Source organism: Eptesicus fuscus, chromosome 5 (assembly GCF_027574615.1).
Source record: "Eptesicus fuscus isolate TK198812 chromosome 5, DD_ASM_mEF_20220401, whole genome shotgun sequence".
NCBI classification, from domain to species: Eukaryota; Metazoa; Chordata; class Mammalia; order Chiroptera; family Vespertilionidae; genus Eptesicus; species Eptesicus fuscus.
The window spans coordinates 17,655,082-17,681,125 of record NC_072477.1 but is presented as its reverse complement, the minus strand read 5'-3'; the positions used below and the strand labels follow the sequence as shown (position 1 = coordinate 17,681,125).

The window sequence follows — 26,044 nt, the reverse complement described above, 5'->3', positions numbered from 1 at the left end:
ATCTACCATGTTCAAGGACTGTATTGGGCATTCACTGGGGATAAACAGAGTAAACAAGGCAAATAAGATCTCTGCCTTCATAGTTATAAATTAGCAGTACCATCTGTAACAGAATCTCTAACAGTTAATAATCCAAATATGTATTTCTCCAAATTTAAAGGCAGAATTTATTTTTAGTAGTTCATAGAGAGAGTATATATAACACACAGAATCCATGACTATTAAAGTTCAGTATTATTAGTGGCAAATTAGAATCATAGACTCAAATAAATGTAATGAATTAATGGATTGAATGACAAAACAAGTTATCTGGAACTAGGTAAAAACATTAACTTTTAATAATTCATATTTCTAACCAATAATTTGATTCTTTGCTTGAAGCTGAATTTTAAGGTAAACCTATGATGCAAGAATGTATTAGACAAAAATGTTTCCAATTACTCATCAAGTCACAGAGTAATTATCTTCTAAATATGCATGTTGAATCAGAGATGTCACTGCAGTTGGTGGCAGATGTAGCAAGAATTAACTATTTTTCTCTTTATTTCTCAGGGAACAATCATCTTTCTACAAGATTTAGTCCAATAAACATGTATTGAGCAATAACTATGAATCAGGCATTATATTTATCCCTGGGATGATAGAAAGATGACTCTACCATATTTACTTTTTTATATTAAACATTAGAGATGAAGATTGAGGGAAATAGAAAATAGGTAATGCTTAGTTAGCTACATGTTATTTTATAATTTTGTTTCAAAAAAGAGAAAATAAATGTAATAGGTATCCAAAAATTGGAAGAAACAAATGAGTTAGAGGATCCCAGGCACACTTCAAGGGGACAATGAGTCTTGAGGATTAGGTAGTAACTACAGAGTCAAAAAGGAGGAGGGACTCTCAGGGCACTGCAAGATTGAAACCTCAATGAGGGTGGATAACCAAATTCTTTTTATTTTAGAAATTAAATCCAACTAGACCCCCAAAGGGAAATGAAGGCTGGCTAGAATATTAATTTTTGTTTTTAAAAGGTGAAAAAGAGGTTAGCAAGAAGTAGCTAAAGAAAAATTTTTAAAAGGGAGAAGGGAACTTCTGTGACTTATTTAGCTAAACTATATGGCTAGCTGTAAGCACTAAAATTATGTCATCAGTAAGCCATCTTTCCCAGCTCTGCTTTTCTTTATGTTCATTCCCTAACTCCAGCAAACACTGAAATCTTCTTTCTTGTCTCCACCCATACATGCATTACCTGATCCAGTTTATTAGGCAATTATTATACTTAGTCAATACTTAGTTAAGTGATAATATATGTGAATTTAGTAGATAACCCCTTTTTTATTGTTTGAAACCAAAAATTTTAAGGAAAAGGCCAAATAGAATGTATTTTGTATAAAACAGCTTGCATACTACCTTTCACAAAGCAAATGATCAATATGTGCCAGATGCATTGAAATTATATCTAATCAATCTTAAGTAAGTTGGTTAAGGTTTTATATTCTAGGTAAGGATTAAAAATGATAATCATAATATAGATATTGTAGCAAAAAGAAGAGATGTGACAGATTGCATACAAATATGAAGATATAGTAATTATTTCTAGTTCTTTCAAGGTTTATAGTTTAAAAATTAGGAATGATTTAGACTCATTAAAACAGCAACATTTGATAGGATAATAAAATTGTGGAAAAAGATAAATTCTACTTTGGACACCTTGAGCTTTAATAGTTGATGAAACATTCAAGTTGCTAGTTCATACTAACAAATGTCCATTGGAAATAGAAAGCAGATGAGAGTGTAGGTCTGGAGATATAGATTTGGGATTCACTGTCAGTAGCATAAAATTAATGATAATCATCATTAGAATGGATAACATTCTATAGGAATGAAAAGCAGCAAGTCCTGCTTTCAATAATAGAATTGGCTATATATTCCAAAAAATTCTTCTATACCAAACTCTAAGAAATTCTGGATAATATAAGACAAAATAGACTGTAAAATGCATAGATTATCAACAAAGAAAGTAAGAGAAATTCACAGGTAGAAGAGGAAGAAAAAGAAGGAGGAGGAGGAGAAGTGGAGGAGGGGAAGGAAGAGAAAGAGGAGGAAGAGGAAGAGGAGGAGGAGGAGGAGGAGGAAGAGGAGGAGAAAGAGGAGGAAGAGAAGGAGAAGAAGAGAACTTGAAACTGAGTATAAACAACTATTGAAATCACAACTGGCCAGGGTCATCTCCTGACATCAGGCATCTATATGATTAGATTTTAATGGTCAGTACCATGGAAGATGGTTATTTACTTTGGATCACAGTAATAAGGCAAGTAAGAAGAGAGATGGGTTACTGGGGAGGATTCCCACAATAAAAATATTAGGCAGAAAAAATTTCATCCACTGGGAAAGGGAACAGTAGAGGAACCAGTTTGCCTTGGGTCTTCATAGAAAGGAAAAATGATCCTTTCCTGGAAATTTATAATTAAAAGCCTGCCCTCACATGGGTTAGGGACTTGAACACTTATGTTTGCATTCTAGTAAACTGCAAGCAAAATTAGTTTTTAAGGGCTTTCAGGTTATTATTTGCCCAGGACATCTGGTAGAAGAAAACACTGGTTCTGTTGAGAGAAACAATCCTTTTAACCTAGATTCCTCAGAATCTCTATAAATTAATATCATCCAAAAGGAAGAATGTAATATAAAATTATCAAAAACACAAGTAAACAATGTCCTAGCAACAAGAGTCTGATAAACTAAAGAATGTACTTTATGGTAAAAGAAACTCATCTTATGAGGTAGGCCTGGTATTCAAGAAGGACTGGTAAGCAAATAAATTGGTCAATATGTAAGTATATAGAAATGAACAATGTCTGTGTATAAAATGATAGTAATTTGAAAAAGATAGAACTAAAATGTTGCACAAAAATAACATCAGAATGTGTGAGATATTTATTGAGAAAATTATAAAACTTTATTGAAAATCACTAAAGAATATTTAAATAAATGGAAATATATACCATGTTCATGAATAGGAAGATGCAATAGCATGTAGATGACAAGTATCCCATAAAATAATCTATGCTCAACAAAATTCCAATTACAGTGTTAAAATATATTCCTTCTAGGAACTTGGCAAACTGATTCTAAAATTTATATGAAAAATGAAAGTGTCAAAAAATAACCAAGATGCTGCCTAGGAAGGAAAGTATGTGTGATGAAAGTAAGAGGAATAATTTGTAATAATAAAGCTTATTATGAAACTATAGCATTAGTTTCAAAACATATGGAAATAACATTTTTATAGGCCAAAACCAAGCAATGCTAACCTTCTATGGTTCAATAATAAAGATATAGTATAGTACTGATTTAGAGAAACACAAATAGAAAATCCAGAATAGAGAGCATAGGGACAGACCCATGCATGTATGGAAACTTGTCAGAACTGACATTATAGATCATTGGGAGATGAGGGATAAAAGATGCTGCAATAATTAATTATCTGATAGGAAGGTAAAGCCAATTTAGATTTCTTACCTAATGTCATAAACAAAATTAGCTCTAGATAGATAAAACACATACTTATGAAAAAGAAATATTAAAACTGCTAGAAGAAAAAATATAGGCGGATGTCTTTACAAATATGTTTTTCCCTTGTAATAGAATTTTCAGAAAGGCACATGGCTTGTAGTATAAAGAGTGCATTTTCTAAACTTCTTTGCAGGTAGGATCATCTTGTGACAAAAATCCTGGCCAATGGGATAGTAGAAATGCCCATGAAACAGTTTCTAAGACTCTCCTTAAAAGATGAGGGTCTCTTTTTCTACCCTTCTGCCTTGGATATGGGTATATACCTTGAGGGTGGAGCAGAAAGCTGGAAGGAGCCTAGATCTCTAAGGACTACATGGAACCAGTCTTCCATACCTGCTGAAAATTCTCTACCTCAGGCCTTTCACATGAGGAAGAAAAATAAGCTTCTGTCTTATTTAAGTCATTATTCATTCTGGTCTCTGCGCCTTACAAGCAAACCTAATGCTCGCTATAACTAGTGCAATTTGCAATGACATTTCCTCTCTTCCTATTTCATAAAGACTACAAGAGATAAAACTGAATACATAGGAATAATCGTATAGAAACATCTACTTCTAATAGACTAAATAGGATGAGGGAACACTAAAGGAGAAGAAGCTGTAAGAGCTAGAAGTGCCAAATGCTGTGAAATACAGAGTGAGGACAGAAAAAAAAATTACCTCTGGACTTGTCTAGATTAGAAGGTCACTGGTGACTTTAAAGGACTGTTTCCAAAGAGTGACTAAGAAGCCAGTGAAGCAACTCAGCACTCAAGGGATTATTGCCACTTGCATGTTACTTGGAGGCCTCCCAGCTCCACACAAAACCAGCATACAAACACGTTTGGTGTTTCTGGGCTACAGGTGTAACTAGATGTACCTGAATCATTAGGAAACAGAAATAGCCCTTACCCTGAGTAATTTCTTGATGCCTTTTTCATGGCACACCCAGTAGGAACATGCTTATTGTCTTCTACCTGGTCACTAGGATGGAGACTGTCAATTCTATTGGGATTCAACCTATCTCTCTCTTTAATTATATGAAGGGGATTCTTTTTTTCCTCTAGGGTTTAGAAGGTAGCCATTTTATGTCATGGGATGAACTACATAGATGACTATTAGTAATACATTTATAGATGTGTATATAAATATTGACCAGTACTATAAAATGACAAATATAGAGGTATAACTGAAATATGAAGCTGACATTAATCACCAATCTGTGTGGAAGCCCTGAGCACCAGAACAAGGGAAGAAGTAGATGCAGACCAGAACTTTGAACTTTCCAAAATGTGATTAGGTATTTCTTGATGTACCCAAGAGAGGTGCTTTTAACAACCATGCAGAAACTGAAAATACATATGACAAAAGAAATTTTTTCCATAAGGAATAGTGGTAAATAATTAATTTAAAGGAATTCTGTCATTACAACATATACTAGCCTATACTTATGCATCCTTGATGTATAATAGGGAGCACACTTAAATGGATAGAGTCAGTAGTGAAATTGAAAAAAAAAATAGTGTTGGGTTTGGTGGAGGAAAATGCAGCTATTACAAAAGCAAATGAGGTTTGTCTCCACAGAATAATGATAGTTGTAAATGTGGGATTCGATTCTCCTAGCACCATCAGAGAGTGGAAAGTCCTAGAATTTCCCTTAGGATTTTCTTTACTTTAAAGAAACTTTACTATGTCAAACATTATGCACTCGTTCTCCTATTAGAATTAGTGGAGTCCCTAAACCTAAAACAGTTAAAATAACGAAGGTAAACTGTGAAGCATAGATGAGCATAAACAAAAAGCAATAAAAATTTAGTGACCCATGCAGATAAATAACCTTCTGCAGCACTAAGCAGAGATGCCACCTCCTATAGGAGTGGCCTGTGAGGATTCCTAGGGCTGTCATCTGCACCTATGTTCATAATTTACCTAAATTGCCTCACATGTGTCATCTAAAATGCATAAATTGAGATTTTTGCTGGAATTACATAGAGTTTATTAACTATACAATCCACTCCATCCTATCTCATTTCCATGCTCACTGTATTCAGGTTAAAGTTGTTAACTTTTCTGAAGAGAGATGGAAAATATGAAAGTGATGACAAAAGCAGGTGAGGAAACAGAAGTTAAAGTCCCTTTTCTGAAGCAGAAATGGGAAGGAGTAGGCTCCTGGACCCCTAGCATTCTCTGGGTTCAAGCTCCCCGGTTTGGGCCAGTTAACATAACAACAATTTATCAAGAAGTACCCGAGATCTCTGTCACTACTGTAGAAGACCTAGGCAGCTATAAGACCCATAATTGTCCCCCCTGGATATTTAAGCTAAAAGGTAAAATTGAGCCCAACTGTAGCAGAGCTCTAACCAGCCTTGGTTCCTGAAGGTAGACCCCTTGAATTCCCAATGGCTAGATGTGCAAGTTCACCTAGGACATATCATTAACTTCATAATAACAGACCTTGCATCTTCCTTATTAAAAGTTTTCAAGTTTTTGTGCTAGTGTATATTGTGGATTTATTTTATGCCTCATGAGCTAGCATATCTTCCTTTTATCTATTGCACAAATCTAGGATATAGCAGTTGACTAAGATGACTAAGCCACAGTGAATCTTAACCTATGTGAAAATTGGAAAAGCATTCTGAATGCTTTTGCAAAATGCCCAGTACAATGTATTATATTTAAGAATTTTATTAAAAATTTTCCTGGAATCTTGAAGGGCTCAACACTCTCTAGAAGACTCCCTTATTTATATATATTTTTTATTGATTTCAGAGAGGAAGGGAGAGGTGGAGGGAGAGGGAGAGAGATAGAAACATTAATGATGAGAGAGAATCATTGATTGACTGTTTCCTACATGCTGCCCCCCATCCTCACTGCCTAGGGATTGAGCCTGCAACCTGAGTATGTGTCCTGACCACAAATTGAACTATGTCTTCCTATTTCATAGCTCGATTCTCAACCACTGAGTCATTGAGGCTGGGCAACTCCCTTATTTTTAAAATACTCTTGTCTATGTATTTTTTTTTTCTTCTTCAGTTTCTTCTAAAGTTCAGTCTAGATGGAGTTAAATAGCAAAACTTCAAGGTTTAAGGTTCAGTATATTTGGAGATTAAATCTGGTACATTGATATTATTATGATTAGATTTTTCACTTGCCAACTAGAATGCAAACACTTATAGTATGGAAAACCATATCTTATACCATTTGTATATATACCCATATACACACTGAATGTAGTGTTTTGGTGGCTAGTGCTTTCTTTATGATTTAACTAGAGGCCCGGTACACAAATTCATGCATGGGTGGGGTTCCTCGGCCTGGCTGGCAATCGGGGCTGATTGGGGCCATCTTGCCCAGTCCTGATTGGGGCCAACAGGGCCAGCCAGCAGGGGGGAGGGACCACAGGAGGTTGTCCAGCCACAGGAGGTTGGCTGTGGGAGTGCACTGACAACCAGAAGGCAGCTCCTGCATTGAGCATCTGCCCCCTAATGGTAGTGCATGTCATAGCTACCAGCCAATCATCTGGTCATAACGATTGCTTAAGCTTTTATACATATAGATAGGTGGTAAAAACACTCATTGGTGATTGAACTTTAAATATCTGCTCACCCCAGAGAGTGAAAAATACAAAGAAATATAAAACACAGCTTCTATCCTCAGTTCTCTCAACTTTTACTGAATTGAATTCTCCTTTCTAAGGATGATGAACATATTTAGTGTCTTATCATTTTTACTAATTTGGTCTCTTGAATCACAACTCATGGGCACTTAATATTGACTTACTAAGTGGAAAATAGGCCATCTTCTTCCCTATTTAAATTGTGCCCCTCCTCCTAACTCAAGTTTTTTTAACTCTACAAAGTCTCTTCTGACAGCTCTATCTATAGAGTCCCTTCTTTCTCTGAACTTGTTCTTATTTGCTGTCATATCACTTAATGAGGTGTTCTTGTATCTTTACTTAACCTTTATTATTAGGGAAGTTAAAAATACCAGGGACTCAAAGGATCTGAATAGGCATTTTTCCAAGACATACAGATGGCCAATAGGCATATGAAAATATGTAAAACACCACTAATTATTAGGAAAATGCAAGTCAAAACCATAATGACATATCACCTCACATCTGTTAGAATGGCTATGATAAAAAAGACAATAAATAACAGTAACAGGAAGTGTTGGACAGGAAGTGGATAAAGAGGAACTCTTGTACACTGTTGTGGAATTATAAATTGTACAGCTACTAGGAAAAACAGAAGTTTCATTAAAAATTTAAATATAAAATTACCAAATGATATAGCAATCCCTCTTCTGGGTATTTATTAAAAAATATGAGAACACTAATCTACACTAATAAAAGAGAAACATGCAAATTGACCATCACTCTGCTATACCACCAGCCAATCAGGAGCAAGTATGCAAATTAGCCCAACAAAGATGGCGGCAGCACGGAGCTGGAGCGAGTAGGAGGCTTGGGTTGCCCCCAGCAATGGAGGAAGCCAAGCTTCCCACCTGCCCTGGCCGGCCCTGGCCTCCGCTCAAGGCTACAAAGTTTCAATTATAGAAGATAAATAAATTCCAGATACCTGCTTCCAGCCAGCCCTGGCCTCCGCTCAAGCAGGCACTGAAAAAAAAGAAAGAAAAGAAAAAAAGGAGGGGCTGGGAGTCTGGATCACCAGGGGACATGGCCAGCCTGCAAACAGCCATCAGTCCCTCACCCAGGCTGGCCACACCCCCCCAGTGGGGACCCTCACCCCATGGGGGCATGGCTGGCCTGAAAACCACCACAGGCCCCTCTCCCAGGCCACCCCACGCCCCAAGGGAACCCCCACCCTGATCTGGAACACCCTTCAGGGCAAACCAGCTGGCCCCCACCCATGCACCAGGCCTCTATCTGTACTAATAAAAGGGTAATATGCTAATTTGACTAGGAGACCTTCCAGGAGACCTTCCGGACGTTCTTCTGGACAAAGCCATGGTGGTGGGGCTGAGGTAGAGGTGGTTAGAGGCCAAGAGGGAAGGGCAGTTGTGGGTGATCAGGCCAGGATGGGACGGCAGCTATGGGTGATCAGGCTAGTGGGGGGCGAGGCATTGGGGGTAAGAAGACCAGCAGGGGGGCCAGTTGGGGGCGAGAAGGCCATAGTCGGGGTCAATTGGAGGTGATCAGGACAGCAGGGAGGGCAGTTTGGAGTGGGCAGGCCGGCAGGGGAGGCAGTTGGGGTTGAGCAAACTGGCATGGGGGGTAGTTGGGGGTGATCAGGCTGGTGGGGGGGGGCATTTGGGGGCAAGCAGGCCAGCAGGCAGAGTGGTTAGGGGCAATCAGGCAGGCAGGCAGGTAGGTGAGCGGTTAGGAGCCAGCAGTCCCGGATTGCAAGAGGGATGTCCAACTGCCAGTTTAGGCCTGATCCCTGTAAATTGGCAGTAGGACATCTTTCAAGGGATCCCAGATTGGAGAGGGTGCAGGCACTGGGCCTCTAGTTTTTCATATATATATATATATATATATATATATATATATATATATATATTCATTGAAACATTATTAACAATAGCCAAGATATGCAAAAAACCAAAGTGTTCATCAACATAAAAGAAACTGGCAGAGAGAGAGAGAGAGAGAGAGAGAGAGAGAGAGAGAGAGAGAGAGAGACTACACAGCAATAAAAAAGATTAAATAATTAGGGAATACAGTCAACAATGTTGTAATAACTAGGTATGGGTACTAGACTTATCGAGGGATGAGTTCGGAAGTTTTATAAATATTTAACTACTGTACTATGTGGAAGGCTCTCAAAGGTATAGTGCTAAGTGAAATAAGTCAGATGGAAAAAGGACAAAAAACATGATTTCACTTAAATGTAGAATATAAAACAAAAAAGTAGCAAATGAACTAATAAAACCAACCACATAGATACAGACAACAGAATGCTGGTTAGCAGAGAGGAAGGGTTTGGGGAGGATGAATGGACAAAACAGGTCAAATATATGTTAACAAAAAGAAACAACTTTTGGTGGTGAGCATGCAGTAGAGTACACAGATATTGAATTATAATGTTGTACACCTAGAATTTATATAATGTTATTAATCAATGTTACCTCAATAAAACAAAAATAATAATGGCCAAGGAGTTAACTTCTGATACCTTTGTATATTCCCAGCACTTCTTGTTCTCCTTCTTCTGGTAACAGATCCTCCTCTCAAGGCAACACAAGTTAGTCCTGCAGGTAGGGTCAAACCCTATCTGAGCCATCTTATAGTTAGAATGCAAGTGAGGAGCTTGGCCCAGCCAGGTCACCCAACATAAATAAAAACCAGTCTGAACAAAAAAAGCTGACTTCCCCAAAAAGAGACAAGACAAAAGACCTAGCAAGCAAAGGGAGTTTCTAAGTCTCTGGATCCAGTTGTCCCTGAGGCAAGTTTCCTCCCAAACATTCCCAGGGTTTGGTTATATCAGTCAATAAATTTGGGTTCTTTGTTTTGTTTTGTTAAGTTGTAGACTAATTTGAGTTTGTTGGTTGCAGTCTTGACAAATCGATTATAGATTCCTTGAGGAAGTCATACCTTTCTGGGTTTAGTTTTACTGTTTTTGGTCATCCCATTGCACCTAGCACCCTACAAAGAATAGAAAATCAGTAGTTGTCAAAGTAATAATTATTTGTTTCTATTAAAATTCAGGAATATTATGTAAGACCCTACCAGTATTAATAAAATTATTATGTGTAGGAAATCATGAGCAAGAGTCTCAAGAGATATTAATACTTTGGTTAAGTCACCTGTTTTCAGGAACAAAATGCACATATTTAACCAGGTTGCAAATATATCCTTGTCATTAACAGGCCATTACCTCTGTAAACCATTATTCAAATGCTTTATACCTTCTCACAGTGGAAAATGCTTAATATAAATGTGTTCAGATGTTGATTTTTTTTCTTTCCCCATTAATGTACTGACAATTGTATAACAAAGTATATATATGTATATATATATTTGTATATATATATATATGTGTATATATATATATGTACATATACTTATACACACACATACATACATACATACTTAGTCTGTGTGTGTGTGTGTGTGTGTGTGTGTGTGTGTGTATGTGTGTGTGTATGGCTTTAACTACCTGCCTGAAAAGTTTATTTATTGCACTTAGAAAACCTGGGGTGTAAATATAACCAAGTAGAAGTTTGCTCCACAGTCTCTTTTACAGGCCCCTTTCCATGAATTCTATGTGCAACTTGTTCATGAATATGGAAAGTATCTGAAGATTTTCTTTTAACTTGTCTTGATTTCCTTGAAGACTCTGGCACACAGCATGAGATTAAAATAACCTGGCCTTGCTGGCCACTTTGCCCACAAATACCAAGGAATAAATATTAGAATGATGGATTCTCTTTCCCTTGTCAACCATGAATGTGTCCCAGCCAAGGGCAAGGTCTAGAGAGTAATTCAAAAATAAACAAATAGAACCAAAGAGTAACTTTATTCTTTTATTCAAAGTTTATTAAAATACAAGGACAAATTGTAAAAGCACACATACCACTCAGCACCAATATAATAACACTCTTTCTACTGATAGTCTCCAAAGCATTTCTGTTTCTGCAACCAAGAAGCAAAGATACACACATGCATTCTCACCACATTTACCCAGTACTCATAGTATCATGCCCCGAATATTCTCCTTGCTAGGAAGACAAAGATGGGCAGAAGCAAACGAATGTGACTACATCCAACCACTAACTGAGTCGATGACTCTTTGGTCAGTAGTTATCATTCACACACTGGTAGCCTCCACACATCTCAATCTCCCTCTTCGGGGGCCCGATTACTTGGGCCAGTGATGGAGTCTGGTAATAATGTGATGCAAAACTAAAGAAAACTGGCCAACATTCCCTACCCAATATCTTTTCATGGCTTTGGTTGTATAGTACTAGATACTCATGTTTTCACATCCTCCAATTCTAACACACATGAAAACCACACCCACCAGTGACATGGTCTGGAGAAGTCTAGAGAGAATTTTATTTATTTCCCAACCCTTTCTGTGGGCTTCTTTCATTTATGTGTTTACTTGTTTGTGTTTGGGGGTGTAGGAGGAGTTTTGAGCCAAAATTATGACTTCATTAAACATTGCTTGGGTCTTCAAAGTCTCCTCAATAAATATTAAATAAACTCCCTGGAGCTCTGGTGCTGCTGCCCAATACAAGCAGCAAGCCCTGACTTGCATGAACAGTATTGTTTGGATATCTGTACCTGTTTGCTTTCTATTGGTTTAGACTCACTGTGGAATAGAACTGGGTCTCTTAAGACTGAGGCCTTGCTTCTGGTGCTATCCAGAATGTAAGGCATTAGGAAATGGCCCTTTGGCCCATCCTAAAGTCACTCAGGCCTCCTCCAAAGGTGTGAAGTTTCTTTTAGAATTTTCCCAAATACGTAGACCAAGGTCTTCCCATCTAACAACTTCCTGACTCTCCCAGGCCCTGCCCTCTTCTTTCCTAGAGGAGCTCAGGATACTATCAAGAGAGTGCTGATCAGCAAGCAGAGGTTGGTACTTGTGCTGCATTCTAGAAATGCATATAAAGACTGGGTTTAGCTTCTATTTTAAAAATAAAGGAGGAAGTAAGGAGGAGGTTTAAATATAACAAAAAACACTTTAGCTCTGATTTTTGGCAATAAAATTTTTGTTTGTTTGTTTTTAAAGCTCCTAGAATTAAAAGGCTCATTGCTATTCTCAACTGCTGAGAGACCCGACATTGGACATTGGGAATGTTCTGAAAAGCTCTAAATGCTGGTAAAATGTTTTCATTAACCCTTCAATAGGACAGACATCAATGTTCACATTTTTCTCTTTGCAATGGCCGTGTGATTCTAATTGAGCTTATTTTTCAAACCATCAGTCAGAGGTCAGGTGGAATAAATGCCCAGCTTGATCCTCTTAGGATTTACAGAATGGGAAGTCCTGTACATCAGTGCATTCCTCTTGTTATGGACATAGCCCATAGGACATGCTGAGGCTACCTTGCATCCATCTGGAAATTTCCCCAACGGCCTAGATATTGTCTTTCACCTGCCTCTCTGGTATTTTATGTAGCCAGTCCTCATGCATGACCTCACCATATCTCCTAATTTTTATTCAAGAGCCCAACTAGTGAAATACACTCAGGCAAAATGAAAGGCAGCAGTCTTTTCTCCTTGGACATAGAATAGGCATTTCCTGGTTAGTGGCAGAATTTAAATAAACCAATATGCCATTTAGAAGTTGATATTACCAAAAAAGCAGGGGTACATTCTATAAACAAGGTGAAGACATAGGACCAGAGATACAAAACATAAATATAAAAAGTCAGATAAGTTAAATGACAGTCACTTTAGCTACACAAAGCAAGAACAGAGGTTCTAATCTGTTTCTAAGGAGGTCAGTTACATTTTAATGTCTATATCAAACATGTCTACTTTACTGCGCAGGCATTTTATTCGTGCCCAATTAAGAAAGTCATTGTTGATTCCACTAATATTTTCAAATATAAAATAAAAAAATAAAGTAAGATTTGAATAGTTCCAAGACATAAGTCTTTCAAACACTACCTGTCTGAGACAATCCAGAAGCCATGACAATATCTAAAATTGCTCAGAAACTATTTCAATAACAGACAAGCTAATTCAGTTTAAGAGGCTAAACTGATAGCTCCATGTAAACACAGGGGAAAAGATGCTTAGTTGCTAAGAAGAACACCTCCAAGTTTTACACATAAAATTTTAAATATATAAAAGTTTTGCCTTGTGAAAATAAGAACTACAGTTTTTCAAAGGAACATACTTTATACACGATAGGATTGGTGGGGTGAGTACTGACAATCTAATAATTTCTCTGAGCATATCAGCTAAGCATCGATTCCCCTCTACCTCAAACTATAAGTTCTCGTTAAGTTCATAAAAGATACATCACAGGAAATCATAAAAGTTTATGTTGAGATAAATAGGTTACATAAAGACTTATCATAATTCTGATAACACCAAGCCATTCTATATATTGTAGGATTCCTGAGCTTTGTCAATTCATTTTCTCCATTGGCCCTCAACAGTCTTTCTTCCAGTGACTCTTCTATGTTCTATCGAACATATCTTTTTCCCTGATATTCAGCCTATGCCTTTGTATGTCTATTTCCACTGCTTCATTTCTCCATTGGATGATCCTCAGCCAGAGGAATTGCACGTACACAACTTTCTCTTTCTTTAAAAATGTATCACAACTGGGTGATTTTTTTTTATCATCCTTTCCCCAGACAACTAGCACTAACTGCCTTCACTGAATCTCATCCCCCCACCAGCTTCTCTAACATCCTGTTCCATTATTGTACATGTAGAACAAAGGGGGAAATTTAAGGACAACAGGGTGGGTGTGCTGTAACCAACTGATCTTTTATGTACCACAGAAATCTCAACAGCATTTTGAAGATAAAAATCAATGGGCCCACTGATAAGCCTTGAGTTACAGAGTTTAACTATTTAACTCTTAAATAATCCATTTTCAATGTGATTTTTCAGAAATTTGTTACATAGTGTCACATTGTCAAAATCTGCTTTGTTTCTTTGTGGGTGGTGCTTTGTAGAATTTAAAATACTGAGAAGCTTAAATGTTGTTGTATAAAGAGTCAGTTAAAATGGCCTTTTAATATCAAAACAATAAACTGACCAGTGATATGATTACTATATTACTCCAATCTAAAAATAAAAATAGACTTCTGGTTTTTGCAAACACAGTTCGCACATTTTTTTTTTTCATTTCAGGAAACTAGTTCAGAAAGTTATTTTTAACTTTAGATATTTTTATATTAGTGTTATTTTATGATTCAATTATTAATGGAATGGTCATAAGAACCTTTGATTTTACATATAAATAAAAACATATACTATGTTTGATAGTGTCCTTACATTTATGATAGAAAATTTGTAGGTTTATTACTTATGTTACTTATAGGTAAAACTATCATGTTTTCATTTTAAAGAGATTTATGAGATATATATATATATATATATATATATATATATATATATATATATATATATATATATATATATATATATCTTTATATGAGTGTACTATAAAGGCTTTAGATTACTAGACCTTAGCTAATAGAAACAAAGGAAGACCCAATTCCAAATTCAAATGTCAATGGGAATTCCATTTTATCAAATTCCATACTAGTGAGGATTGTCTTATATCAAAGCTTCCAAAATTACTGATGGGAATTATCTCAAACTAATTTTCTCTTCCTCTATTTTGCTACTGAAGAAACCATGTTTGTTTGTACTGGTCATTCATTATAGTTCACCTACTTTGAAAGAAAAACAGTGCTGTAGTTGAATGGGTAGGACATCTACCTCCCACAGCATCTGAGAGTGAATGTGTATACATATTTTGAGCCAAAGAGCTCAGCATTGATTAAACACTTCTATAAAGATCAAGAATGAATAGGGCCGGGTGGGGGGTTTGGGGTGGGGCCTGGCTAGAAGGGGTCAATGGGGGAAAAAGGGGACATATGCAACACTTTCAACAATAAAGATTAAAAAAAAAAAAGAACAAGTACGGCCACATCACAATTGTAGAAATGGAGAGGGACAGATCAGCACTACTGGACCCATTGGCTTTACCTCTCAGTGGTATCGGGTGTAATTCACCCACTGAAACTATACGCACCACAAATATGTTTCAAAAAGTAATTATTTTAAAAAAAGACCTCAGAAATACAAATATTAGAGTGTGTTTTCCCTTTCAATTCCCCTTTCTTCCTCAATCTAGGAGTACACTATGATAAATACATTGATTCCCTGTGTAGTGTATATTCTCTATGTTATTTTTAATTGAGCTACTTCTTTTTCTGATCTTGTGTATGTTTTCATGTTTCTGTGGATAAAAAATTAGTCTCAAGGTGAAACTCTATGATGCTTCCTAATCCTTCTGCCTCCTTTTCCTAGCTAGTCAACTTGGTTTTCCTCACCTGCCTTGAAAGTAACTCTCAGGTTTTAGATGATCATTCTAAATCTCCAGGTAGGAAACATTCTTGATATCTCTGGGATGTTTAGACTGGTATAGAGCATTACATGGCTAGAAACTAGAACATCAGAAACTAACATTTCAACACCAAGGTCCTAACCACCTGGCCTTGGTTCAAGGCACCATTATAAATAAATATTTAATAATTTTCTAGTTGAGCTCTATCCATGCTGAATAAAGCCTAGGCAATACCCCTTATGCTAACAAGAACAGTAACTTCTTCCCTAACATGGTAGTTATTCAGGTGAGTCTTTTCTTCAGGTCCCAAAGCATGCATAAGCTGTCGCAAACAGGGCTTCTTCCTCTCCATCTTGGGATCTTTACAGTCAGAAAAAATTTGAAGTTTTTTTTTTTTTTTTTTTTTTTTCAGAAAGAGAAGTAATGGGGCTACTATTTAGCCAAATGCTCTTTTGAGTGTCGAAAAAAGCATTGAGATGTTAGAGGTTTATGTTCTTTTGACATATAAATTCCTGTCTTTCAGTGAGGCAATGAGATTCAGTGGAGGCAATGAGATTCAGCTGAACTAGTGGATTCAGTTCTTAGTTTCCTATATATATATATATATACTTAAAAAAAAAAAAAAGCTCCATTACAATCATACCTTTAACCAGTTAATCTAGATTTCATCTCTTGTTGAAATTCTTCTCCAGCCAATGCCGGACTTCTTGGAGGTTGTAGAAGAAGGGACCCTTTCCTCCCAGATAAGCAATTTTCTGTCTCTGCACAATACACACACGTTCAAAGGCTACCCCATAGGCTACATTGGCATTATTGTCCATGCAGTCAGCCACAACTCGGCACTGGGGCGGCAAGGAGAAACGCTCCAGAAGCTGGTGGGCAGCTGCACATCGGTCTTCCTGGTTCCTGTGCTTCTTCACCTCAAAAGACAAAGAAGAATCCCCAGGCACCGCCCAACCATCTGAAGGATGAGCCTCATCAATGTAGACCAACAGGAAGTCAGCCACTGATGAGAACTCCTCTATCAGTTTGCTGAAGGCTGGCAGCTGGTTAGTAAAAGGAGGTCAAGTGGCTGAGCCGAAGTTGACCACCAGTGGGCGCTCAGGGCTGGCAAAGTCAAGAAGGTGGCACTCCGCTCCATCAGTTATCTTCTCCTGGGCACCATTTTCCTTGTCATTGCCTCCTTCATTATTGGAGACATGTACCACACTGGAATTGGGGGCATCTTCACCCAATTTCACCTGGTTGAATAAAAGAAAGAGGAAGAGCATACCATATTAAACACATTGTCACTTCAATTCACTCTATATGAAAACAAGTGGCTCTAATAAAATGTGGTGAACGTATATTGATTTGAGTAAAGAGGCATCGTGGCAGGTAATGTAAAGAATGGCCCTACAGAGAATAAAAGTCTTTTTCATTCTGTGTAATCACTGAAGGTAATTATTTTTATCACGGAAGGCACTGCAGTTAATGCTCTTCATAATTAAGTTGAGGCTGGTATTCTTCACTGTTCTTACTTTGCTGTCAATGCTTAGCACACATTATATAACAAATGATTAATTGACTTCATTTAAAAAGTTAAATGGTCTACTCTAAGACAAATTGTCAGAGTCATGAAACATAGTACCTCTTTCTGAATTCCCCCTTCTAAGTTCTAAAGTACGAAGAAAAGACCTTTACTTTATTGCATGATGCTAAGCCATTTATTCTCATTCAATGGACAATGATACCAATGGGCTCTATTCCTGGCCAGAGCTATAAAATGTGGGGTCCACCATTTATAAAAAGAGGCTAGTCCCACTTAGCCTCTTCAGTACTTCAACATTCCCACCTGTAAAATGGTAATAATTATGCCTCTCTTCCTCATATGGTTATAGAAGGATAACAAGGAAAATAGCTCTTTATACATGATAACTTACTGTGTGGATGTAGGCTGCCATTATTAGATGCCATTGAAATATGTAACAGAATGCTACCTTTCCCGGGCAATTCTATGTTTAAATTATTTTTTCCCTTAGAAGTAATTTGAGTTCTCATCAGCACGACATCCTCCTATAGCTACTGCCTACTTTGGGCTCTTATGACTAGAACCTTATTATTTTCATTAAACAAACAAAAACATTAAACCATTCTAGAATTCTTGTAATTTTTCATTTGTGTGTGTGTTTTTGTGTATGTGTGTGTTTGTCTATTCTCCTCTTTTTATCTAGGAAGACACAAACCATTTACTCTTCTATCAACCATTTTATTAACAAGCTCCTCTGAATTATAAAATACACAGGCAGAAGAGATCTAGAAGAAAATTGTTCCAGGTGCCCTCTTTGCATGTGTTATAAATAGTTGAACACAGACTGAAAGAAAGTTTGCTGGCCTTTGGGTCTGTAAATTGATAATAAAAAACAGGCAACATAAAAGAGCCAATTACTTCAGTTTGAATGAACACAATTGGATCTTCCCTTAGAATGGTTTAATCAAAGCCAATAACATCAGGGACAACTTATGAAAGTACAATTGATTTTTATACACTATCCTTAATATTACAAAACACTTCCAACTGGATTGACTTATTCTCCTCATATAAATACAGCCACATATAAAACTGCTGTTAATTGAAGTCACTTAGAAGTGAATTGTTAAAGATTCAACAATCCAGACAGATATAAAACACTCAAGGGCTTTTGTTCAGAAGCTTCTATCTAATGTTAATGCATAACTCATTTTAACTGTAGGGAAAGAATTAAAGAAGTCCTGTCTCTCCCTTCTGAGTTCTTAAAAAATCTTAACAGGGATTTTTTTACTGGTATTTTTCTAAAATAAATCTTAAAATAATACTCTGCTTTCTTGGGAAAGCAAGCTGTTGGTGTGATTTCAACAGGTACATTTGTTTTTCAATCACTATCAGGGAAAATGTTATTTTAGCTATATTAATCTTTTTGGTTAATCTACAAGTTACCCTAGATAAAGAAAAATAATCCCCTTAGATGGATTATTTCATTTATTTATTTTTTACTCTTCTATTGAATTTATTGGGTTAAAATTGGTTAATAAAATTACATAGGTTTCAGGTGTACAATTGTATAATACATCATCTATATATCATATTGTGTCCAATATCCCAAGTCATCTACTCCTATCATCATCTATCCCCTCTTTACCCTCTTCTATCTCCCCTCAACCCCCCTTTCCCAGTGGTAACCACCATATTATTGTCTGTGTCTATGAGGTTTTTTTGTTTGTTTTTTTTTATTTAATCCCTTCACCTTTTTCACCGGGCCCCAAACCTCCCTCCCTGCTGACAGCTGTCAGTGTTTTCTATCTATGAGTCTGTTTCTATGTTGTTTGTTAGATTCTTGTTCATTAGATTCCATATGTGAGTGAAATTCACTTGTCTTTCTAAGACTGGCTTATATAAGCCACACTTGTCTCAGGTATTAAAATATACTTAAAATGTAAAGATATACATTTCAAAGATATTACAGACCTATAATCTATGTGTTCTTTTTGTAATTCTTTGTAGATTTAGGTGGTAGGTAGCATTATCATTGCCTTACTAGGTCTGTTCCACTTAAGATAGCAGTAACAATTCTAGCATGGCTGCTTTTAATAATTTGGTTGGGCTGTGTTCCTCAATATACTTATACCACCAAGATCTGAATGCATTCAATCAGTCTGAATCATTAGCTCTTGTACTTTACATTAACTGAGCAATCCATACACAGGAAAAAAATCATGTCTTGACTATAGACTTGTAGGTTTTTGGTCAGTGAAAACATCCATCTGCCTTTTGGAGTCATTTTTAAGACTAACCAACAGGTGTGTGATCTTGTTAGGTGGGCCTCTGATGCCCATAGCTCTCACTCAAGCAGCACTATTGGTCCTTGCATTATTCCTGACTATTCAACTGAATAATCTAATCTGATGTTTCAGCCACTGGTGACTCTCTTATTACCTGTAGTTAATTTTCTTGGAAAGTTAAAGCACTTTTTCTTTTTAGTGACAAAGAATAAGTCAGACACATAATTCTTTCCAAAATACAGACATACTAGTTTACCTTAGAAAATGTAGAGCAAGTATAACACCTTCACTCTAAAATTAAAAATTAAGAAAGTTATCAGCCCTAACCAGTTTGGCCTGCGGACTGAAGGGTACCGAGTTCAATTCCAGTCCAGGGCATATGATCCCTAGTAGGGGGTGTGCAGGAGGCAGCTGATCAATGATTCTTTCTCATCATCGGTGTTTCTATCTCTCTCTCCCTCTCCTTTTCTCTCTGAAATATATATATATAGATATATATATATATAGATATATAGATAGATAGATAGATAGATAGATTGAAATATATATATGTTATCAAATACATAATGTTCTTTGTGTCTGAGGATTTGGCATTTTGTTAAGACCAGCTTAATTATTGAATTATTGAATGAATGATAGTTGTTCTATTCCTATGTAGGGGTCAGTGAAGAATTTTACACTTAATATAACCTTCACCTGCAATCAACATAACCATCGTTGGGTGATGAATGAGCTCACTGAGATAGATAATTTAGAAATGTAAACCTATTGTAGAGTACTACCACCATCAACACCTAATGTTGTTGATCTGTTCTGGATTATCTCGGCTGGTTACTTTATAAAATGAAAGTTAATCCTCTTTATTTTGTTGAGCATCTATAGGACCCTACTGCAGATTAGCATGTCATAAGCAGATATCCTGCTCATGAGAATGACCAGATAAGAGGAATGCATAGGTAAGATCAATGTTATTAATACTAGTAGGGGAAAACACACACCCATGATTTGTAAGTCCAAATGTGAGTAGACCAGTAGTCTGCTTTTATACCTATCATATATTAATCATAAAATTTGTCCATATTACCTAAAAACCTACTGATGGAGGATAATTTAACAATAATAGTAAAAAAATTAGAAATTTAAAATATTAAAGTTTGCATTTAACTGCAAAGAACTGTAAGGACATTTAACTGTAAGGACATTATTGTTCATTTCTCAATTTTCCCATTTGGTCACCATGAAAATTAAATTCCTATTATGACCAAAGTTTCAAATGGAGAATTTCTTGGTTTGCTTGGCTATGCACCCTGCTGAGATGGAATGGGAGAATCACCACTGTCTTCAATGGTGAAAGATTCTTTGCTTTCCCTGGGAGCAAAGCATTCCTTGACAAAGAGCCAAAATGATGAAGAAAATAAAGCTGGTTCCATAATAATAACATTTAGGCTGCAGGAAAGAAGCTAAACAAAAACAAGTTACCCCCTGATATTCCCAAACGTTGTTTTAATTTCCCACAGTGGCACAGAAAGTGTCCTGGCCACAAGTTACCTATCATCTTAATTTCTCCTTCTTAGAGGGTTTGTGTTTGGTTTTTGTCCTTAATGAGACATATTTGCCAAAGAGGCATTCAAAAGGCATTTTTTACTCTTGCGGAAGAGTAATTAGGTCGGTACCTCTTTCTCTGCCAGCATTAGCCGCTCTAAAGAGAACCCTGCCCAGTACAAGAAGCCCAAACACAAGAAGCATCATTTCCACTAATTGGTCTTGAAGTTCTGATGTTCCCAAAGGGTCCCTTTATTGTGCAACAATCAGAAAGGACGTACGTACGTACGTAAAATGCAATATCGTCATCACTGACTTTTATCTCTCTCATCTACACCATTACAATGGTCCTTTCTTACGTCTTTATAATCAATGTCAACACGACACCACCGACACGGGAGGTACATTAAGGGTTTGCATTTTTACGACAGGGAACATCTCTGGGCCAAGCTCAAGTGTTGCGAGAGCCATGTTTATAAATATGAGCAAGAATGTAACTACATGGCATGTTTATAAATCTGATTCCCTTGATGACGAGGTTCCTTTCACTCACAGTGTTCAGTGCACGGGGGAAGGGTGATGCTGCTTGAACACGTGGACTGTGAAATGCAGGGTGAAAGGAACAAAGAAAGTAGAGGCTGGAAACAGAACATATACTACTAACCTTTTTTTTTTTCTTTTCCACTGGACAAAATACCACCTAATCTCATGATAGAAAGTAAAGCAAATGATAAAAATAGAAGGGGGTGGGTAGCAGAATAGTTTTTTCACATCCTTCTTGCTGTTCAAAGCCCAGGAATGGCTTCATTCACTACCAGGAAATTTCCAATTCTTTGACATAATGACCAGGCTGCATCAATGTCCTCACAAACATAGCCAAACAATTATTAAGCAGCGGTTTAACCATTTACATTCAAATTGGCCAAATAAATCAGAGTTGGAGAATAAACTACCTACTCTTTCCTCTGAATTCAGTTCCCTTTTGGCCATTTTCTTTTGGATTCCTACCTTGAAACATAGATCTGAGCTTTATCAGTTCCCACTGCTTTATCCAAGTGATGAACAACCTCTGGCTGTGGCCTTCTTTGTGTTCTTTGGAGAATGTTTCTCTCTTAAAAGAGCCATTTTCCATGGTAGAAATTAGTGTCAAAAGGCTTGAGGTGAATGAAGAGGAGGAGGAGAATGTTAAAGAGACCTTTTCAAAACCAAAATTATATGTTCAAATGAATATGTTTTCTGTACCACTGCCATATTAATCGTGAGAAGCTAAACTGCTTCTCGGCGTCTATACTGTTTGTTTACTTTTATACTTCATTTAGGTAGGGGCTAGGCTCCCAGACAGGGCAGTTTGCTCATTGGTTGCATTTTTAGTCTTTGAGCATCAGCCGAAGGATGCAGTGTTAAAAGCAATGACACTGACAAAGGAAACTTAAATGACAAATATCTGTTATTCACCTCAATCTCTCATAAGTTTTTGTAGACTTGCTTTTTCATAAAAGCAGTGCCTGGAACACTCTCTAACCAAACCCAAATTATCTTTGCAAGGTTCCCTACAAAGTTCATTTCAAATCCCATTTAACATGTTCATGAAGAAGGGTTTTTTGTTGTTGTTGTTTATTTGTTTTATTTTGTTCCGTTTTAACTTCTTTGTTGCCTCGTGTAACAGCCAAGCCCAAGGATAACACTTTCACTTCACTTTCTCTTAAAATATTCCCAAGTATCTGACATTCAACAAGGAGAATTAGAAATGACATGTTTCATCGTATCTCATATGCACACACTCATCCTGGAAAACTCTGCTTCTGGGGTGGCAACCTCAAAATAGTGCAAGTCGGGATTGTGAAATACTGTGATGCTATCTCAAACAGTACCTCCTCCAGTGTGTCCCTAGAAATGGCTACACCCAGAGATGGTGGCACAGAAGACAACAGTATTCAGGAAAGAGATTCTGAGTGAACCTCAAATGCCACCACCAGCACCACCACCCTTGCCTTACTGGGTGGCAGAAGGAGACCTAAGTTCAGTGCAGGTTGTGTTTGCCATGTTTCCATTCATTACACACCCAGTCCAGTCTTGTTTCTGGACATGCGGGTTCTTTGGTTGTTTCTTCTCATGGTGTTAGCGATTATATAAATCATTAAAAGCAAACTTAATAACATCAGTCATGAACTTGGTCACTAATCAAATCAGTAGGCAGAAACAATACAGGGGAGGAATGCACAAACCATACGCAAAGAAGAAAACAAATCACTCATCCTTCTCAATTTCCTGGAATAGGAATAACAAAATATTGCAACACAATGGAACACTATACATTAATGAAAAAATAAAGTCTATTACAGAGGTATTTGTTTGTTTTTCCCTCTTAATTTCAGTAAGTTGCTTAATAGGAAAAACAACCTCACTTAATATTTGTGGGCAACCTCACAGTCCCTGTATTTTATGTGAGAGATGTTTACATAAGTATACACTCATATTAGTCAAATTCTCCCAGGCAGTGACTTTTCTTTTCTAGGCAAAAGTCAATCCTCTTTCAAAAAAAGTAAGAGTCTAATATGCTGAGATTAAACCACTGACATTGCCATGTTGTCTCTTAAGATCTACAAATACAAAAACATAAACATCTCACATTCAATGTATACACTTGTGGAAATGAAATGATCCCCTCAATAGCTTCTTATCATATCTCCCATTGGCCCCACATACACAATATACATGTGTTTTCCTGTTAGAACTTTGAGCATCATTTCCTATTATTATAAAAGAAATTTTCTTTATTGACAAGAGTTCTAACTATTCTACCATCTTTAGAAAAAATGCAAACCTTCTGCAGGTTTCTCTCAATAACAAAGGCATGTGTTATAGTAAAACTTTCCTAATGCACAGTGGATATTTTCTTCCTGAACACTTGTTTGATTTTCAGTGAAATAACCCTACTCTGGATTCTTTGTGACTAGAAGTTACTTCTTTTCCTTTCCGGGGGCATAGGTTTAGTTTTCTAGTGCTTACTATAGAGGTCTCATTCCCTTCCCCCTCTTTTATTCTGGTTCTGGGGTGCTGCCTGCTTAAGGTGCACTACTTCATTGGCTTGCATACTCCTCGCAAACTCCCCTTCCCTGGCAACTTGGACAAGGTCCCCCAATACTATGAGGGAAAACCAAGACTGTATGCTTTGATACCACCTTTTGCCAAGTGAGTCAATATATTCTTCTTGCTCAGGGACCTTCAGGAGTTATATGGGCACAGAGGGGAAGGGGCAAATTGACTCAAGAGAAAATGTTCTACTTTGTTCCTAAGATGAGTTGAGGATCCTCCAAGCATAAAAAAGAAAAGAAAAAAGAAAAGAAAAGGCTAAAATGCCAGCATTCTTCACTTAGAAACAAAGATCCCAACTCTGGCTTTGAGAGAGCAGCCCTTGGGACCTGACTTCCTCAGGTAAGTGAGGTTACTGCTCCAGCGATCAAGGCATGCGTTAGAACAGCTTTGAAACTGATTGAACCATAGACCCATCTCCTCTTTCTAAGACAACTTATTTCACTTCTGAGAAACAAAGCAAATGTGGTTTCTCTTACAAAGTCTGGAGTTCTGACAGCCAGTGCTAAGATCTTCCTTTTGCAAACTGTTACCTAGTAACTCGGGACACAGGGTCTGATAACCCTTTCAAAAGGGTTCAGGTTGGAATCAATACAGAGGATGATGCTAAACACGGGCTCACTTACGTTAACTCTTACCTCTCCCAGAAATGAAGCAGATAGTATGCCAAAGCACACCTGCTGTGACCATTTCATGCAGCCTTGTCCTCTCCCTGAGTTTTGGTAGCATGTTCTCACCAGCCCCCTACCACCACCACTTGCTTTTCACTCATTGAACTGTCTTCCCCAACATAGCTCACTTAGCATTTCATCAAGCAAAACATCGGAACCCCAGTTTATAACAAGAGTATGTGACATGCAACAGTTTGCCCTCCCCCAGCATCTTCTTACTTTTCCCAAAGTTCTCCTGCCAACACCCTCTACTCTGAAATCACAGCAAGCCATTAAATGACCCTTATTACAAAGACTCCTTATTAGGTCACACAGTCAGCGTGGCTTACTACCTGTCAAATCTGACTCCTGTGACAGGTGTAGAAAGTCAAGGCAGGAGCTCACTTGAGTATAACCCCTCCGCTCTCCCACAGGCTCCACAATCTCACCCCCAAACTCTCAGCGGCCTCCAGTCCCACACTATGCAGCCCCAGCCCCTGCTGACCCAAGCCGCCCCTTGGCCCGCTCACCTGTTTGTAGGCATCCAGGAGGAAGCTCTTCCAGATGCAGCGCATCCCCTCTGAGGTCAGCATGCGCCTCCACTCCCCGCGAGTGGACTTGGAGCGGCTCAAGAGCAGCACCACGTGCTTGAGGAGAATGACCGAGTCATAGAGCGCCAGGAAGAGGCAGTTGGAGAAGAAAACTGGCAGAATCTGCAATGTGATCAGCAAGTCTATGCTGAGGATGCCCATCTTCCTTGCCTTCCAAGTCAGTTCTGTGTGTGCGGTGACTCCCCTTCACCCTCTTACTTAAAAGGGGGTGGCAATAGAGGGGTGGGGGAGGTAAAGGGGAAGGTGGAGGGAGGGGGGAGAGAAGGAGAAAAACTAAATTAAAAGGAAGCCCAAGATCTCTCCTCTTTCAAAGAAGCAGAAATGGCAAGACCAAGTCCAGTCTCTCCAGCCCAGCAGTTGGAGTGTGCCCATCAATTCATTCAATTCGAAGCTGCTTGCATTTTTTTTTTTTTCAGGATTTAAGATGTTAAAAAAAAAAAAATACTGGCGTACCGGTCCCTAATCCAGTTACCCTCTCAGAGTCGGTTAAAGACAGGCAGTTCCACTTTCATTTCCTAGCACCTATGAGACTGTGGCAGAGACAGCAAAATTTTCTGTAGTTTTTCATTGTCTCTATGTTCAGATACGTAGCCTGTTTCTTTCTTGAGTTGCCAGAGTTTTTAAAATGTGCTTTAAGGGTAGGGGTTTTTTTTAGCCCCCCTTCTTTACTCCGTTTTACACACACTTTCTGTTCTCCTTCCCTCAGCCTGTCTCACTCTCTCCCTGCCCCTGGAGCGACTGACTCCTCTCCTCTCCTCACTCCCTCTGGCTTTGCTTCTGCTATCTGTGGT

General features: G+C 37.7%; 1 protein-coding gene and 1 pseudogene across 2 annotated transcripts; both read right to left on the bottom strand.

Annotated features, from left to right (window-relative positions):
* LOC103292272 (leukocyte elastase inhibitor-like) overlaps positions 1 to 15,911 on the bottom strand; it is a 20,532-nt pseudogene extending 4,621 nt beyond the window's left edge.
* Positions 15,253 to 26,044, bottom strand: DIO2 (iodothyronine deiodinase 2). Of its 2 annotated transcripts, XM_054715856.1 has the most exons (3): positions 25,707 to 26,044; positions 25,173 to 25,450; positions 15,253 to 16,800 (listed from the first exon to the last, which is right to left on the bottom strand). In XM_054715856.1, exons 2-3 carry the CDS (start codon positions 25,392 to 25,394, stop codon positions 16,213 to 16,215), a joined length of 810 nt encoding a protein of 269 aa, XP_054571831.1. In that variant the 5' UTR covers positions 25,395 to 25,450; positions 25,707 to 26,044; the 3' UTR covers positions 15,253 to 16,212. The 2 variants fall into 2 exon arrangements, with proteins under 2 accessions (XP_054571831.1, XP_008146610.3); XM_008148388.3 differs by having other exon boundaries at positions 16,225 to 16,800; positions 25,173 to 26,044.